Source organism: Fringilla coelebs, assembly GCF_963513975.1.
Source record: "Fringilla coelebs genome assembly, chromosome: 21".
NCBI lineage: Eukaryota > Metazoa > Chordata > Aves > Passeriformes > Fringillidae > Fringilla > Fringilla coelebs.
In genome coordinates this window covers 6948542-6967612 of record NC_140047.1, presented here as the reverse complement: position 1 = coordinate 6967612, position 19071 = coordinate 6948542, and the positions used below count along the sequence as shown (strand labels likewise).

Genomic DNA, 19071 nt, shown 5'->3' with positions numbered 1-19071 from the left:
TAACAATTCCCTAGATCCTTGTCTCCAGCTACAGCACAGTTGCCTTAGTTCCACTCCTGTCTCCATCTGGTGAAAAACTGAAAGAGCAACGATTGTGTCCTTGTTTGCATCAGATGCCTTTTCTCTAAAAACCCTTCCCTTTTTGCCCAATAAGCTAACATTATGAATTTAGGACATGAAAATGTATCTTATCAAGTATAATTACAAGACAGATTATGAGGCAATGAAATCACCTTTAACTCACTGATTTTCCAGCACTGACTGTCATTACTTAGCTGTCCCTAAAAATTATACAGGATGTCCACACTGATAAAATCTGTGGAGACATAAACTGACTGTTCATTGGTATCTCTCAGCTGATGACACCATGCAACATGTACACAGATAACCTGAGTGAGAAGGAAGAAAGAAAAATATTACTACTGGCATTTATGGAGAAAACAAAGGTCCTGCCTGTTCAGCATTTTGGTTAGCCCTGATTTGAAACATTCAGCTGACATAAAGGAGATGAAAAGCTGAATATTTATTATATAGAAAGGTATCTTTATTTTCAAAAAAGAAAAAAATGTGCAAAGCTGTGTAGTTTGATATCATTATAAACAGTAGCTAAGAGTTGGCATCCTTAAATAGAAAGATTCATCTTCCTTCCAATAAATCACTTGGATCATTATCAAACATCATTGTCTTGGTAGTGTTAAAATCCATTCCTTGTCTGGCATACACATTTTTATGAGTGGGAAATGGCATACAATCATTACCAGGAGGGAATGCATCTCTAGAAAATCAGTAAGAGTGGCCACTCCCCTGCTATGCTACAACTTTAAAAATCACACTACTTACTTAGGCTTTTTGCAAAGAGTAACCTGGGTTGCAGAGATGATTTGATTTCAAGTCTAGCTTAAATTCCAAATTTCATCTACATTCAGTAACAGAGGAAGATATACCCCATCAAACGTTAATTATTCCTTAAAGGTAATGACATCCAGGATCCTTTCAACTCATGAGGCTGGAAAACCCACAGCAGGTTAATTCAGCTTGCAGGGTACCTCATCCTGGGGCCATCAGCACTACCTCTACTACAAATCCTGCTGGCTTTTCCACCGGCCCTGCAAAGTCTTCTCTATGCTCTCTCAAGGTAGTAACAATCTCTTCATGTTTTTGTAGCCCAGGAATCACACATCTAGAAGATGTCTGGAAACAAAGTCAAAGTCCTTGAAGACAGTCTGCTCCTTCTGGGTTAGGAGAGAAACCTCCTCAGGAGGAGTAAGGATTGGCTTTTGGGAAGTGAACTCTTCATCGAAGTTGCTGATGTCAGTTGGATCTTTAAGTGTGGGCACAAAGGGGGGCTTCAGCCTCCTGGCAAACAAGGCATTCCAATCAATTCCCTGTAAGAAAAGGAAGGCAACAGGCCAGATTGACACAAACATTATTTATGAAATGTCAAAGTCAGAGGGAGAACTGCAGCCTCCCTTACAGATCACTTGCAACCTGTCTTAGTTCTACTAATTAAAAAAAGAGAGAGAACTGAAAAAAGGCCCAAAACAAACATCACAGGAAGTAGTGCAGAGAATCCATGCAGTGTATTTTACAGCTACAACTGTATTTAAGAGGGACAAAACTACAGCTGAGCCATGGTCAGGTGGATCTGTGGATCCCAGAAATTTCTGGTGACATCCAAGTTCTTTTCTTGCTCCAGTGCAAAGCCAGACAAGGGTTATAAGGCTAAAAACTTTTGGACAGATGAGTAATATTGAGGAGGGATGGCAACACCTTTGCCTGGAACAAACACATACCCCTGATACAAAGCAATTTAGCCTCCGTTTCTCTTAAGAGTCATGTGTATTCTGCAAATGGAGGTGATCAAATAGACTGACTGACAACCACTGTGATCACTAGATAACATCTCTGATGCTGCAGTTTAATTTTAAAAGGAATATTTGTTCATGTCTCTAAAGTTAAGTATATTTGTACATAGAAACAGCACAATCAGAAATAAACTGACTCTGAAAGCATAAAGATCCCAGAAAACAGACTTGGGGGATGTCATTTCAAACAAGACTTGAAACACGTATTCCTGAATGAAGCAAGGAGGTGCAACAGAAACTATCAATAAGATCTCCCTGATAATAAAGGGAAATAAGCCTCAATACCAACAGAGAACAAATCGCTCTCTGCTCAAACACAAGAAACAAGGGAGAGGTATAAACCAAGTTCCTACCTTAAAAAAGGGCTGAATTTTAATCTCTTCTGCATCTTTTTCCCCTGCTCCCAGTCTACGCTCTGGACATTTCCGAAGCAGCTGCAGATATCAGTTCAAAATTAAACAATGGGAACCAGAATGGGCAGAAATAATCTTCCAGAGAGAAAAACAAAAGAAAGGAGGTGGGCTGAACCCTCGGTATTTCCTCATTCTCACTTTGCACCAAGGTCATCATCTGCCAGGAATAACTCAGACCTAGTTTCTTGTAAACAATTTGCCAACAGTGATAAGATACCTGCCATAAACTGCATGGAGCATCTCAGCTTAATTGTGCACCTGAGACTATGGGGTCACATTCAAAAACTGAATCCAGTCATCTCCACTGAATGGCTCTGACATTCTTGCCCTTGAATCAACACTGCTCTGTGCCAGACTTAGCAGGAACAGTAAGCAGCCTGCTTAGTCATCCTTACACGGAAGAACTGCATTTACGTAAAGAGAAGGGAGGGAAAATACGTGCAAATTTTAAATATTTCCTTAGCCTATGTAGGCAGCTCCAGATTACACACAGAAATGCTGTACAGTCCTAATCAAGTCCCTATGGATCCACTTACACAGTAAATGCAAATTCCTCAGGCTCCCAGAGACCCAGTAGCCCTTTACCTTACGGATTATGGAAAGTGCTTCAGTTGAAAGGAATCGTGGATATCGGACTTCATCATTGACAATGCTGTCAAAGACTTCCTCCTCATCATCTCCAGGGAATGGTGACTGCAATTGGGACATTCTATTATTCAATTCACATAGCACCCATTCCTCACTATTAAATAGGCATGAGAATACCAGGGAGTTGTATGGATTCATTAATTACTGTTTGGTAAGCACAATGAATGAGAAAAATGTAACTGAAGTACTAATAAATAGCTGGCTACATATAGCAATATTTACCTCGGGTGGTTGGGTCCCCAAGCCTGGTTAGTGAGATCCCCTGAGGGAAGCTGGTCTTACCTCACCAACAAGCATCTCATAAATGAGCACACCCAGGCCCCACCAGTCCACTGCCCGCGTGTACGAGACGTCTGTCAGCACTTCCGGGGCCAGAAACTCAGGGGTGCCACAGAAGGTGTTTGTCCGGTCTCCAAAACCTATTCCTGTAGGAAAAGGACACTTTGGTAAAATCCAGCACAAATTACTAAATGGATCTGATGCAGCCTCACCTCCTGAAAGCTGTAGTTTGTCACCTGATGTTGTTACCTGGGTAAGGGGAATTGCAAGTGAGAAGTGTGAAACCTGAGGCCCCCAACGACTCCAAATAACAAATATACAGACATAAAGAGCAAACCCAAGGGAACTTCCTGCACATTCCATTGCTCATTTACTCATCTGCTTGTTTTATATGATCCTATATTCTGGCTCCTTTGAGCAAACAAGCACATTTTAAATGCTTTCATAAGTCTCCTGAAGATTACAAAACAAGGTATTCTTTCCAAATTCATCAGGGTCAGACAGGTGAGGGGCTTTTTGTTGTTTGGCTTTTTTGATATTACTTTTTAAAATGGGGATCAATACAAGTTACACACAAACACCTACTAAAGCCCAGATCCTAAACTGATCCTGATGGTTCAATTTAAGCTTCTCCAGTTACTCACCTTCCTTACACAATCCAAAATCTGCAATCTTCACAAATCCTTCAGCATCTAAAAGGAGATTATCCAATTTCAGGTCCCTGCAAGCCAAGAAGATGAAAGAAAACAGAGAATGAAGACTGAGGATTGCCACCCAACATGGCTTTTTTGCGAGGCAGAAGGTAGATGTTAATGAAGAGAATAAAATCTAGATTGAGTAAAGTCTACATTTGGTTTAATCGTGCATTATTTGGAAGATTCCCCTTAACTGACTGATGTTTTCCCTAAACTAAAGGCTCAAAAAGCAGCGTGGAGCTGGGTGGGGATTATTCATCTGGAAAAGAGCTCCCACAACAACATGACAAATTACCTCTTCCAGTGAAAAGAAAGCAGTGACTTACAGGTGCCCCCCAGAATGTATTGACATGTCACAGAGGATTAATCACCTGCAACATGCCAGATGAATAGCTTCTAGGTGACTTTTTCTACTGTGAGCACGATTAACATGCTGATAGTGACAGGGAAAATAAAGACAGGCAGAAAGATTAGAAACCCCAGCGAGAAAGTGAGCTCCAGACACAGCCATAGGAAAAATCAACCTTCAAGTTGCTGAACTGTCTTGAGTCTCTGCTGCATTACCTATAAACAATTTTCTTCTCATGCAAGAACTGGAGCCCCAAGACTACACAGGCTGTATAAAACCTAAAAGACAGAAATAGTTATCAGGCAATATATGAGATTCAAGTTAAAAATTTATAGTGCCTGGAGACAAGAGCAATTCTAACTCACTGTGCCATATGCTCTGGAAAGACATCTTCGTGTATGCGCATCATCAGATCCCCACCTGGAGTGTATTCCATCACGAAACAGGCATGGTGAGGGGTCTGGAAACATGCAAACATGTTCACAAGGAATGGATGATCAGAAGAATTGACCACCTCAAATATCCGCTTCTCACAGTTCAAGCTGCCAAGATTCAAAGAATGAAAATGTCAGTGCTAAACAGACTCAGCAGAAAAGCCTGTTTTGAGAAAGAGAGGACGAAGAAAATCTTTACATCTGAAGTCAGAGAAATAAAAAGTGAGGGTTAATATAATATTTATCTTACATACTTCCAAACCTCGAGTTTTAGAGTGTTCTTCAGGTGTCATTTTTACAAAAGTTAGACACCATTCTAAGTTTCCTTATTTCTGATTTTAGTTATCCAAGTCTTAAGGTCACATTTAACCTTGAGAGTACCACAGCAAGTACACAGCCAGTACCATACCTGCTAACATTTGATTACAGTTGTGGTAATGTAGCCTCTGGCAATACTACCATCTCTAAACAAAGCTCACCTATCAATTTCATCTCTCCTAATAATGTCTTTTTTCTTCAAGGCTTTGATGGCATACAGCTTCCCAGTTGCCTTGTATCGGGCCAGCAGTACCTGAAAGACAACAGAAAAGCTGTACTTTAAGCAATCTTGTATTTCCTTATAAGATTACTTTAACTCAAATTGATGCCAGCTATTTCCATCCACTCCAGACATCCTCAAAACCAAACTCAAGGAACTCGAAAAACACAGCACTTCTGTTTTGCAGCAGTCCAGAAGGATGTCAGTGTAAGTTATGTCCTTCTCCCAAACAGCACTATCACAGCTGGCCCAGTGCTTTAGGAGCACCTCAGAGTTCTCACAGAGGGAGCTATGCAAAGTTTTGGGAATGGAGCTCTTCCACTAGTGATCCTCATGAAAGAAATGGTAATGGTGTGACTTGATTTAACACTCTCAGGACAGCCTCCTCCAGGCTTTGAAGGCACAAATCCTCAAGAATTTTGAGTGTTAACAACAGTTACCAGCTGCTTATGTGGCTGGGCTGGGTTTCTTGTTCCATATCTGCACTACAACAGATCTCTCCTGTCCTGCAGTGTTTCTATTCAGACCATCAGACAGAGCCCCACTGTCACAACCACTGCCCTCCTCCAAAGTGGACTTCTCTACTACCTTCCCAAAGTGGCCACGGCCCAACACAGCAATGCAGTGAAAATCCTCCAGCTGAACTGTCCTTTTCCTGCAGAAAAACAGAGAAGAGACAGTACCCAAGAGATGCATGAGCAGATATCAGAGTGTGTGTTTGTGTCAAGGAAAGAAGCTCTGTATGGCAAAAAGGAAAGCAAACAACTGTGCCAACCACCTAATCCTGACAACTAAAGCTTGTGCTGCTGTTTTGCCACTTAAGAAAGAAGAAGGTAACCGTGATGTAAGGAAATTGTCTTTTTTCAACGATGGTAAATTGGTGTTTTACTTGTCTGGGTATATTTACTGCTGTGTATCCCTGTTTTAAACAAAATGTGTCTGTATAAGTGCCACAGACTATAATCAACTTCCCGTTTTATGCCTCCCATCATAATAAGAGACAATGTACTGCAAATCAATAGAAATAGATAGTGTGAGGGATGCCAAAAGTAGTTCTGGAATGTATTACTTAGCACACAGACAGATCTAAGTATACTACACAACAGCACTTAAACATAAGGAAGCCCTTGAAAACAGCTAAATGGCTTTACCTCCTACTAAATCACCTGTTACACTGCAGTGCACAGTGTACCAAGAGGCTCAGTATTTGGCTTAATGAACAGATAAGACACAGCAGACATTTAGACAAGTGAAGCTCAGAGAAGATTCTTCATTGTATTGTCCACACTCAGCATTAAAAATTTGCTGCTGAGAAACCAAAGCACATGTTGAGCAGAATTTTAGACTTTATGTTCAAAAATTTGAGCCCAGTGACTCTTTAATCTGTGATCTGAGACAGCCCATGCTATCCACAGTTACCTTGGAGACGCTGGGATTGGAAATCCTGTTACAGGAGAGCTGCAAGACTTCTCCTCAACATGTAGCCTCTTCAGGCACTAGAAGGAGAAAGAAAAATACAGTGGGTCATTCTCTGGAATCACCAAGTCTAACCTGAACACCCACATCCAACTTTTCTCCTCTGTCAGGATCCAGCATGACCACAGACATATTCTTGCAGATGGTCATTGCCTCTGCTTGGATGTAAGTAGCATAAAAACAGATTATCTACAAGCACACAAAACTATTTCCACATACAATAATTTTTATAGGGTCAAATCTTTGAAAATAAACACTTTTAAAAGTCTAGGATAGAACATTTACTTCCTAGATGTCAAGAGTCACAATGATCAAAGAATGCAGTTTCATCTATCACAAAAGCCAAATGAGAAAGGGTACAAACAGGTGGCAGAACAGGTCATTTTACTGCTCAAAGAAATTTCCTGCTCATTCCTGAGAGAAAAGTAGAGCTACTCTTGGTTTTGCCGAGTTTCTTTAATGACAAAGAACCTCATTTGCTTCTGAAAGCCTGCTGACCCTCCTTCCCTGCTTTCTCTGTGCAGTCTGTTCTGTATTCTTGCCCTGAACTCCCAATGCTGACCTACCTCCCATTTTGCTTCTCCAAGAAAAACAAGTTATAGTTTTTTTAAAAGAGAGGGAAAAAACCCCGTGCAACTCTTTTTGAAGACTCCATACCAAAATGATTCACTGGATTCTGAATTCCTGGAGATCAGCCAGTTAATGAGGCACCTGCCTAAAGTATAGCAAATTTCTTCAGTAATAAGTTAGAAGAACAGGACTTTGAAAGAACACCAACCAGCAAAGACAACATTCCCAACTAGCCCAGATGGTTACCGGAGAATCTGCAGGAGACGGCGCTGATTCCTTGGAGTTGGCCATCAGAAAAAGGCGTGGAGGCTTCGGTGGTGCTTCATCAGCAAATGCAAGCTTAGCCACAGGGAAGTCACTGCATTTGTAAGACAGAATTGAAGGAGATTTTGCCTTAGGGCAGAGCATTGCACACAGACACCTTTGCATCACCTCTGCTGTGCTAGTTCAGTCCAAATCACTGGACAACAGGACTCCCTGGCTCACACCGTTAGTCTGTGAAGTACCAACAAGACATATTCTCTCCTAAATTAATTAAAACCTGGTTAGATTCACATTCTAACTCAGGCTCTCTGATGCTATAAAATTAATGAAACACAGGTATGTAGAAATAAGTCTTTAAAGAAATATTGATTTTAATAGCAACACAGTAACTGAGTAATGTTTTTTTTTCTTTCCTTGGTCTTTTGCGTCAGTGGGAATAATCTCTTTAAAGAATAACTGATTCAATTTAAAAAATATATATTTTGGGGGAAATTTTCTTCTACAGCACATTCAAAATCTCAGCTATGTCCCTTCTGAGTGCTACATTACTCATGAAAGCAGAGTGCATTTTTTATCACAACAATCACATGGTGACCTTGCATAGCTCAGTTACTGCAGTGATGAAGCCATTTAACGAATGGAATTTTCTTTCCTTTAGAACACAGAAACTGTACATCTTTTTTTTTTAGACAGATAAATTTTTCACATCAATGTCTTCTTCCACCTCAGTAAGGTGCAACAGAATTTTAAGATCTACTCCACACCCATTCCAACACTCAGGACATCACTTACCTACTCAATTTGGACACTGAATCACCATGACTTTGTGGGGAAATTGGAGGAAAGTCTGTGTGATTGGGATCATGAAGTGGGGGACTCAGCGTGCTGATGGAACTACAGGGAGGGAGGAAACTCATCATCAGGCGACCCCAAGCTGCAACATTCATGTTCATTTGAGGAGCTCGGAGAAATTCCTTCCCTGCAGGAGTCAGAGTCAAACATCAGTAAGATTACAACACATAAATTACAGTCTCACATAGTGTTAAACTCTAGTTTTCAACTAGACACCTGGGGGTTACCCCAAAAGGGTAGTTCACTCTTGGGAGAATGGGCTCTTCTTCAGGGAATAAAATTAATGATGATGAAACAGATCTGCTATTTCACCTAAGTTCAGCTCCATATAATACTATAACAATCTTCAACTTGAAATTGAATAGAATATTAAAAATTGATTTTACTTCAAGTCAGGTTTTCTTCTCTTTCAACACTGCATTTTAATTATGCAGCCTGCTAACAGCAAGTTTCTGAAAATGTGTTAAAAAGAGTAAAATATTTGGGATATTTTAATTATTTTTACTACTTCCTGAAGAGTGTAAATATAAAATCTCATTTATCCCCACTGCCACAAAAACTCAGTATGTAAAGTTACACCTTATTCAGCTTCACAAGAAAGAATTTGCAGAGAAATAATAAAGTATGCAAGCTATTCCAGTCCATAAATCTCATAAGTCTGAGATGCCAGCTCTAGAGACTTGACAGTCAGTAGCCTGTTCATGCGACAGTGTTCTGTCATTCAGAGATTTCCAGAAAACCTTCCAATATCTCTTCATCAGTAACAGCATGGCTGGTTAAATTAGTACAGTTTGAGTCCTGGATCTTCTCATAGAATCATGGGATGGTTTGGGTTGGAAGGGATCTAATTCAAACCCCATGCCATGGGCAGGGATACCTTCCACTATCCCAGGTTGTTCCAAGCCCCATCCAACCTGACCTTGGGCACTTCCAGGGATGGCACAGGCACAGTTTTTCTGTGCCTCACCACCTTCACAAGGAACAATTTAATCCTGCCCTGTCAGTGGGAAGCCATTCTCCCTTTGTCCTGTCACTCCAGACCCCTGTCCAAAGTCCCTCTCCAGCTTTCTTGGAGCCTCTTTAAGGCCCTGGGAGGGGCTCCAAGGTCTCCTGAGAGCCTTCCTGAGCTGAACAGCCCCAATTCTCTCAGCCTGTGTCCAAGCAGAGAGGCTCCAGCCCTCTGAGCATCTTGGTGGTCCTCCTTGCTGCAAGAGGTCCACATCCTTCTTCTGCTGGAGGTCTCAGAGCTAAGTAGTCTGTTAAATAACTAGCAATTAAATCTTCCTAGCAATGTTAATTGTGAGTAGCAGCACCATGACAATATTACATTACAGATGGAGATGCAGCCAGACTGCCTGCACTTCATGTGACTGAACAAACTTTCACATACACAGTAATTAGAAAGAGTTTTAACATCTCTCAGATCGAGTAGGACAGCAGAACCTGCTTGTGCAAACCCCTGCTCCCACCCTGGACAGTCAGTTCTCCAGCACCTCACCTTTCTGTTTGGGGAAAATGCGCTTCTGTCGCTGCAGTTTTGGCTTCCTCTCAATGACCGGATTAGAGAACATGACCTGTAAGAGAAGCAAAAGAGATTTTTCATGATTCTCTATTTAAATTGTAAACCCAAATTTTCACACATGCCTTTTTTCTCATCAAAATCTCCATTTCTATCTGTTTGGTAAGTCTCGAGTCAATCCCAGACTCCAAACTTGGTTATTCCAGATTCACCCTCTAATCAGCTGTTACTTCAGTTGTGGGTTTAGAGACTGGAATTATCTTCTATCTGAAATTGAGAAAAGCCCCAGAATTAAGACCAAATTGTATTTCCCAAAAACTTTATCAAATTTGTGAAGCCATGCATAAAGAACACACCCATTTGTAGGGTAACTAACAGAGTAGTTCATGGCACAGAAGTAAAAACAAAAAAAACCACAACCAAATGCCACAAACAAACCACAAAAAACAAGAAGGCAGGGAGAGGAGGCAAATTTTGGTACATGAGGTTTAGATCCTACTTTGGAATGATAACTACAGGAACTTTCATCACAACACAAAGGAGAAAATACTGCGGCTTTTAAGGGATTATCGAGATTATCTCTACATTGATGGTACTTCAAACTATTATTAGCCTCAGAAAGATGATAAAATAAGCATAGCCAGAGGGAGTTTGGATCTCTGATTCTACAGTCTCTGTGATTCAATCCTGACCATTAAGCCATATGTTTAATTAAAGTGCCACCAATGACTCATAATGAAAGCAAATAAAAACGAACAGATTTCCCAGCACACACACACACACACACACACACACACACATAGTTACAGTGGAGCAGCTGAAGAGGAGTCACTCCAGGCTATGGCATGTGCACATCCATTCTATTGTTCCTTATTCTTATACAGGCTATTGATGCAAGAGGGTTTCAGGTATCACTCTACCCTTCTAGATTATTGCTCCTTCCATTCCTTGTACTCTGAGTTGAACAACTGCTTTCAGGGCAGACACCCTAAAGAGACAGAATTCTCTGAGAAAGAAACAAAGCTTACATTTATACCTCTGCAAAAAGCATTCCTTGGGGCTCCAGCGAGAGGCACATCCCATGACGTTCATTATCAAGAAAATCATCCAAACGTAAAAACTTCACTGCACAGAGTTCTCTCCAATCTCTCCAATAAATTGCAATTTCTAGCTCACGAGACTGGTGGGATGGGTGAATGGTGGGGAAGAAAACAAAGGCAGAATAATTACATATTGCTCCATGCTCTAGAAATGGCAAATGTATTTGTAAAAAAATAATAAATAAAATAAAATCAGTAAACTAAAGAGTATGCATAAAATACTTCTTTAGTGCTTCTGTTCCCTGCTTTTGATGTTTTTAGATCGTCTTAGCTACAGACCCTCTTGGAGTCCCCATTTAGAAATCCCTAAGAGCCACTTTGCTGATAAGATGAAATAAAACTGCTCAGATAAGGAGAGAAGTACAGCAGATGCTGTTCAAGCTGAATCTCTGGCAGTGATGCTCTGCCTTCAGGGGAAGGCGAAGCTAACTGGCAAATCAAAAGACATGGGGACAGCAGCAATACGGGGTTGAGCTAAGTGGAATGACAGCTAAACAAGCAAATCAGGTAAGGTTAAATGGAAAAATAAACACCACATGAATCTCAGGCAGACTTACCCGGTCCAGCTCAATAGCAAAGCTCTGGTCCCACGCCTGGTTATTAACTGGTCCCCAGTTTGTTTGGCCAACCACTTTATTGTCCACTTTGAGCACAGCAAGGACCTCATCTGGACAAAGGAGGAAACATGGATTATAATGTTTAATCTCTCATCCCAGCCAATTTCTAAGAGAGTCCCAGGAGGACCAGGCATAATGCAATTCATTTTCTCTCTTAGTTTTGCAGAAATTTGGTTTCTTATAACAACATTTCTATCAGGCTGAGCCAGTGAGAAGCCCCCTTGCTCTGATATGGCACTAGCAGGTCCACAGGGAACCCTGTACTCACTACTTGGCTCTTCATTCCGGTATTTTCCTGCAACACTACGGCCATGGATGCCCAGGCCAACTCGTGTCCGGGAAAGGGATCTCAAATCACTTGGGCTGCCACAGATGGGAGAAGAACTTGTCATTCGGGAACGTCCTGGAACATTTTCCAACAGATCCTGACACCCCATCAGTCTCACTTCCAGTGTTCCTGAGGAATTTTAAGAGAATAAGGAATATTATTATGTAAAAATAAAGTAATTCCAGTCAGTCTGACCTCAAAGAGGTCCCAGAATTTCTCAGATTCATGATTTCTTGATTAATAGTTTAAATTGACTCCAGATTATTAGACTGCAAATCTGTATGATCAGAAAGCTCTGCCTGACCTAGAAGACAGAAGTCCAGTTCCTAGAAAATCCAATGTCCATATGACAACAATGAGAAAAAATAGAATTCCTATTTCTCTCTGTCCTTCTCACAACAACATGTGATGCAGGATCCCTTTACCTGTAAGGGCTGTAGGTTTGATGACTGAAGTGGGTTGCATGCTGCCATGCCGGGCTCCCAGGGAGGAAGTGTTTACCAGTTCCTGTTTGATGAGTGCTCTTTTTGGGTGATCGGGAGAAAGCTCACTGAGCTGACGTTCCAGGGAGAAGCGCAGCAGATCAATCTTCTGAGAGGACTCTTGCAAACGACCCTGAGCCTACCAGTGTGAAGGAGAACAGAAAGCAGACAGAAATTTTCCATGTAGAGCCATGCAGACCAGGTGTTATTAACTGGAGTAAGCTTAAAAACCCCAACAAGACAACATCTTGCTAATACAGGATACAGACAAAATATTTTCCCATAGAGCTTGAACTCCCACCAGTGTCACTTCTGATATTCCTGAGAAATTTCACCAAAGCAAGGAACGCTATCCCTAGAAGGGGAAGTGATTCCAGTCTGTCTCGAAAGAGAGACAGGAAATTCCTAAATTAGTAACTTGGTTAACCCTGCTCGTTCTTGCTAAATCACTAATGTGGAGGCACGAGACCACCCTCTCAAGAAGGCCTGAGCAATGTCTGCTTACCTCAGCCAAAAACTTGCGATCCTGTACCCGACTCCCCCCCAGGATCTTCAGCACATTTTTTGCTCCCTCTGCTACAGCAGCTTCAATGCGCAGGTGATGCCTCAGCTCCTCAATCCGCAGCTCCAAAGCACTGATGGTGGTCCCCATCTTCACTGGCCATTCAGGAGGTAAACATGGCAAGGATGAAAATCAACCAAGTACTGTGGATCTTAGGGTTCTGTCTGCATCTGTTGTGGGCTGTATCAGTTATTTAAAGCATGTTACCTGCTGGATCCACTGTATCTTCCATCCCTCCTGCTGACTGAGATACTTTCACAATGTGCATGCGGATTATTTCAATCTTTGTCTTGCTGTCCTGAAGCATCTGCTGAGCTGTAGCCAACAGCTTCCGCTCCTGCCGAAAGGAATCAGATGCAGAGAGAGAACCATGATCACTAAAAACGGGTGATGATGACGTGCTTGCATATGAGGGTGAGGTGGTACTTGCACAAAGGGTCTTAACTGACTCTGAAATGGAATACACAAGTGGTTACATAAAGGAGGCACCACTGAGGATCAAGGACTCTGAGATCACGATCTCCATTTGCAGAGGGAAAGGACATGTCAAGGACATGCCCAGTTAATATCAAATCCTGCAGTCACTGAGACTCCTTGTTCCCTGGTTAACTGCACTTACAGTGTTCTGTAAGCAGAGCAGAGATTTTGAACGCATTAAAATATCACAGCCCTCTTAGACTGCTGGTCTTATTGAATTAAGCTTCATAATAAACTTGGATTTGAAATGTTTTAAATTATCTTTTGACTTTTAAATACGATTATGCCAAACTCAAAAAATTAGATGAATACAAATTCACTAAACCTCTGAAAATTTTTCTCACATTAAGAGATACCACATGCTGTGCTTTATCCTAAACAACTCAGTGATATCAAAATATCACACCAACTAACTCAGTTACAACACTAGTGCTTTCTTAGCTTTCTTTCCTCATCAGTGACTTAATGCACCTCTTATACCCCCCTTATGTGCTGTCATTATGCTGAGACTGAAAGTACAGAGCTAGGATTCAGGCAAGCAATCTTTGCAAATTAATTTCTCTCCCAAATCAATTATCAGAGAGAGATTTGTGTATAGACTTAAAATACAAATTTTGATCCAGTAATCCATGCTCCCAAATGGCTCTTTATTCCTGCTTACCTTGGATGCTGAATACATTTGGATCATGTTCTCAGCTCCTTGTTTCACTTTCATTTCAATATGCAGCTGCTTTTTCAAAGCTTCAACCTTCCTTGCCATGGGGTCTGGGTTTCTTTCCCAGAGACAGGGATCTGGAGATACAGATCCATCTGCACAAACAACACAATCAATACCATTAGTCATCTTGTCTCATTTCATTTCACCGGGTTACAGATGGGTGACTCTGCAAAGGAAAATTAGGCTACAAAATAAGGTACAAAAAGGTCTTGTCTACAAAACTGATTGGGAAACACTTTCAAATGAAACTCAAACTCATATCTGTAAATATTTCTTAATTTATCAATGAACCAGTCCTAACAAGCACTCTTCCAATTTTATACTCATTATCCTATAAAATACTTGGATGTTGAACTGTCCAGAAATTCTATTCAAATCTTTTCAATTCCACCTACAACCTATTCCTGAATATTGCCCATGCCCACCACTCTTAGCTGGTTTTCTCCCTATACTACCTTTCACCTTTATAGCACCATTCTGAATTTTTTATACCACAGATAATTTCATCAGCTAAATACCAAGAAGCTCCCACTACTCATGAGCCCTCAATAGAAGACTATATCAATTCAATATCTCTAGAGATTGAAGCATTGTAAGAGAATGTTCCAGTCAATCAAGACCCAAGAACTACCTGTTGTACTCTTCTCTTTGTCTGGTATCAAAATCCGTGCGTTGAGCTCCTGAAGTTCCCAGTGCAGCTGTTCCAGTTTTCGGTTGGAAGACTTCAGCACGTGCTCGATGTGGACAAGGTTCTTTCTGTCTGTTGTCGCTTTGCGCAGGTTTTCTGCTCCCTCTTTAATCTTCAGTTCCTTCTGTATAGCCCGGCGAAGCAGCTCCTTCTCACCCTCCAGTTTCTGCTGGAAGCTTGGATCCATTAAGTTCACGTCATTGCCCAGCTGCAAGAGAGAGCTGCCCTGCAGAGAGAGCATTGAGCAAGAGGATTTCAGAGAGAACACTGTCCAACCATTTTTATGACACTGCAGCAATACCCTCATTAGATTCCACTCCTTCATTTCTTTCAGAAATTCTCAAGTCAATCTTTTCACCAATTTTTCAAGAAGACAAACCTACATTTCAATTGCAGAGGACAGAGCACAACTTTGATCTTAACATGCCTTAATTTAATTTTAAACCATAATGGAGAAAAACCTTCATTTTACTCATCCCCTTGTTATTTAATGTCTACACACATCTTTGTTCTTCAAGAATCAAAGTTCAGCCAATATTTGCTCTTGTTCTGCCCTTTTACCAGTCTGATGTTTTAGATACAGATTTTTATCTGATTATGCCTTGATGCTGACTGCTCAAAGACATATCTCAGCTAATCTGTTAGAGCTTTTAGGAATGCTACAAGCATGTGTTAACCCTCAGCTGTTGCCCCTGAAGAAGAAAAACGCAAGCCCTACAGCTGTTTCTACAAATGAACAAGCAAAAGAATAAGTTTGACTCTTGCTGTGTCTGAAAAGCTGAACAGACTAATGTCTCAATCTCTGTTCTCTAAAGGCCATGTTAAACACTGATTATTTTTAGTAGCATTAGTGGCATTCACTCTTGTCCTGGGCTTTGTTTTACATCATTTCAAATACAACTTGCTCCAGTGAGATATGGCTCAGCAACAGCTCTGGATAGAGCTGCTCTGTCACAGACACTGGACATAGCCAGTTTGGGCAGAGCAGAGGTTTATCTCACTGCCCAAATAAACACTGGATTCAGACAGGAGCTGCAAAGCATCCCTAAGGGTGCTACCCAACACCAGAACACATCCAACCAAGGCTTGTGCTTCTCCCTTCAACAGGAAGAGAGCTTTAAGGCATCCAAAGCACTGAATGCATTCATAACCTCCTATTAATGACTCACACCCATGGCTTAAATGCAAAAGAAGTGGTCAAGCACTGCACAGTAATTGGCTTAACATCACAGAGCACATCAGTGCCTAAAGACAGGGCTCAGGAATCCCGACTTGTTTTCACATTCTGTCACTGGTTGACCACATTTCCAACAACAAACCACGCTGGCTTTGTGTTACTCATGTACATGGAGACACTTCCAGAGTGTGCTGCGCACCCAAAGCCTCCTCCAGAAACCATTACTTAATCAAAGACTCAACCAAACATCCTTGATTAGTTTTTGCTACAATTTCAGTCCAATAGCACAAAGAAAAAAGGGAAAAAAATCAATTTGAAAAGTTGGCCTAAATCCAAGCTTTGGCTGCAATGGCCAAAATAGGAGTTGTTCAGATTGGTAGCAAAACAAAAAGGTTCAGACCAACATCCTGATTTCAGGAAGTTCTCGCCCAATTAGTTAAGCCAGGAACTAAGCCAGAGCTTTGAAAGACATCCAAAGTTTTGTGAGGAAGAATTTGAATCATGGAGTTCCTGAGTCACAGGCAACCTTTACCAGCCCTAAGTTGGAAAATCAAAAAGCTCTTTATGCAGTCTGTAGCAAGTTACTAAAAGGAGTTTGATGGTTACAATTCTCATTTAAAAAACTAATAAATCACATAGATTCATCTTCTATCCAAATTATGCAAATGGGTGTAAGAATTTCCCCCCCCCCGATCCACTCAGACTAAAGGAATGAGCAGTGGTACAACAGTAATACCAATAAAAGGTGCTGAATATGAAGCTGTGGGTATTGATTCAGAGAACAGGTACAGTCTCAGCAGTTCTCAGGTCAATTTTCCTCTACATCAGTCTCTGCCAAAAACTAATCTGAATATCAGTTCATGCATCAGGCTAGATTTCTATATTTAGAATGTAACATGTTTCACTTCCCCATTTTCCCTTCTGCGGATCAGAGGGTGCCAAAACATGAACATTGTTTGCACCAGGAAGATAAAACACTCCACTTTGAGAAGCATGGGAAAGACAAATTTGCATTTGGGTTGAGCCATTTTGCCTTCTGGCTCAGGAATTTCAGTGGGGTGTCAGGACACTGCCACAGCCTGTGCTGCAGCTGTTCTTGGGTTCCCTGGAAAGGTCAGTCACCAACACAATCCTGAAACGCATTTGCAGCTTGCAGAGAAATACCCAAAGTAGCTGAAACTGGCTTGCTTTTGGCACTTGTAGTGGGGATGCTGGAGCTCACCCAGAACTTCTGCCAGGCTCGTGTCATATCCCAGTGTCCAGACTGCTTTCTAACTAGCAAAAATTTCAGCAGCATGAGTTACACTTAATCCTTTGGATTGCAGCCAGGGAGATCCCATCCCATTAATTATGCCCAGCTTGGAAATGAGTTTCACCTGCACAAAGCTCAGAGCAGTCCTGGCCTTTACACTTTCACCACCAACAAAGAAATTGATTTATAATTTGATTTAATAAGCCAGCGGTGAGGCTGTCATCCTCCCTGCAGCCCAAACATTCCCAGGACATCTTAAATCCCATCTTTCACAGCAACTTTGTGCCATAGGGATGAGACCCACGTTGGGGAGCCTCATACCAGCTACATTCACGTCTTACAAGAAAAAGTCACGGATAACTTAGGAAAAAGACACTTGTGGTCCTGCCTGGAGCCTTCCCAACTCCAAATCTGAGGGCTGGAAGCAGCGAGCCCAGGAAGCACCGGGATGGGAAGAGCCCGGGCGGGCGGCAGCCAACGCTCTTTGTGTCGGTCTCTCTGTCCCTTCTTTCCCAGATTAGGCTTGAAACTTTCATCTCAAGGGAAGAGGGCAGAACATCTCCCCCTCTCCGAGGACCTTGTTCCAGGCACGAATGTTTTCCCAGCCCAGAGCCTGGCTGCCCTCCCGGCCCCGCACCAGCCCCAGCAGCCGCCTCGCCCCCGACACCTCCTCGACGCCGAGAGATTTCCTCAGCGGGCACCAACTTGGCCCCAACCCCACTTCCCTGAGGCGAAGAGGAACATTTTTAAGGCATCCCACCAGCTTCCCAAGCGAGCGGAGGGGGAGCGGCGTGAAGCCCCCCACCACAGCCGCCTCTGCGGGGGCTCCCGGCGGGGCGGGACACAGGATTTTCCCGGCGGGAGATGGATGGAGGGACCCCCAAAGGACACAGGGACACCCAGAGGGCGCAGGGCCGCAGTGCTTTCCCGGCGGGGCAAGGATGGAGGGACCTCCAAAGTGTACAGGGACCCCTGAAGGGCACAGGGAACCCCAAAAGGCGCGGGGACCGCCTTCCCCCAAGGCGCTGCTCGGCCCGCTGCCACCCCCGAGCCCTCAGCGCTCACCTGCGGGGTCGCCATTGCCGCCATTGCTCCGCCCGGACCGGCACTTTTCAAACTCGGCGGTCCCGGGTCCGCCGCCAGCGCCCTCTCGCGGGGGCGGCCCGGGGGAACTGCCGGCGGGCAGCTCTCGGGAGCGGGACGAGGAGCGGGAGCCGCCCTTCCCCACACGGCCCCGGGGCAGCCGCCGCTCCGGCCCCCGGTTGAGGAGGTGCCACCGCCTCCGCCCGTCCCGGGGAGAAACGCGCGGTCGAGGTCCGGTGAGGCGGCGGGAAGGAGCGAGGACACCGTAGATGCGGAGGTACCGGACATCGCCCGCCGCGGGAGGACAGGCTGGAGAGAGGCTGGAGGGGTCAGTGCCCGCGGTGGCGCAGAGGCCGCGGGTCCGTGCCGAAGGGAGGGGACGGCAGGCACAGTGGCGGATCCCCGCTCCGTCCCTCGGGAAGCCCGGAGCAGAAAGCCCCGCGGGTGGCCCCAGCCGGGCCCTTTGTGCTGAGGCCATCGGGTGGTTCCCACTTTCAGTTCCCCACAGGGGCTCGTGACCGGCGCTTGTTCGAAGGGGAACCAGCGAAGTGCAGCTCTGCTTGCGACGGGATCCCTGCATCCCATCCCTGGGACGGGGCGATGCTGGGCTCTGGGGAAGTTTTCCCCTGCAGAGCTGCCGCTTCACACGCAGTTTCTGCTGAATATTTGAGTGAAAAACTCCCAC

General features: G+C 43.3%; 1 protein-coding gene across 1 annotated transcript; it reads right to left on the bottom strand.

Moving 5' to 3' along the window:
• Positions 1-572: 572 nt before the first annotated feature.
• PKN3 (protein kinase N3) lies at positions 573-18789 on the bottom strand. Its single transcript, XM_084219733.1, has 22 exons — positions 18369-18789; positions 14818-15100; positions 14130-14278; positions 13199-13328; positions 12935-13086; positions 12373-12568; positions 11888-12076; positions 11560-11669; positions 10939-11082; positions 9882-9957; positions 8324-8510; positions 7514-7625; positions 6641-6717; positions 5810-5876; positions 5163-5254; positions 4615-4791; positions 4465-4527; positions 3850-3926; positions 3209-3351; positions 2864-2971; positions 2219-2299; positions 573-1385 (listed from the first exon to the last, which is right to left on the bottom strand). Exons 1-22 carry the CDS (start codon positions 18672-18674, stop codon positions 1173-1175), a joined length of 3132 nt encoding a protein of 1043 aa, XP_084075859.1. The 5' UTR covers positions 18675-18789; the 3' UTR covers positions 573-1172.
• Between the last annotated feature and the right edge of the window lie 282 nt (positions 18790-19071).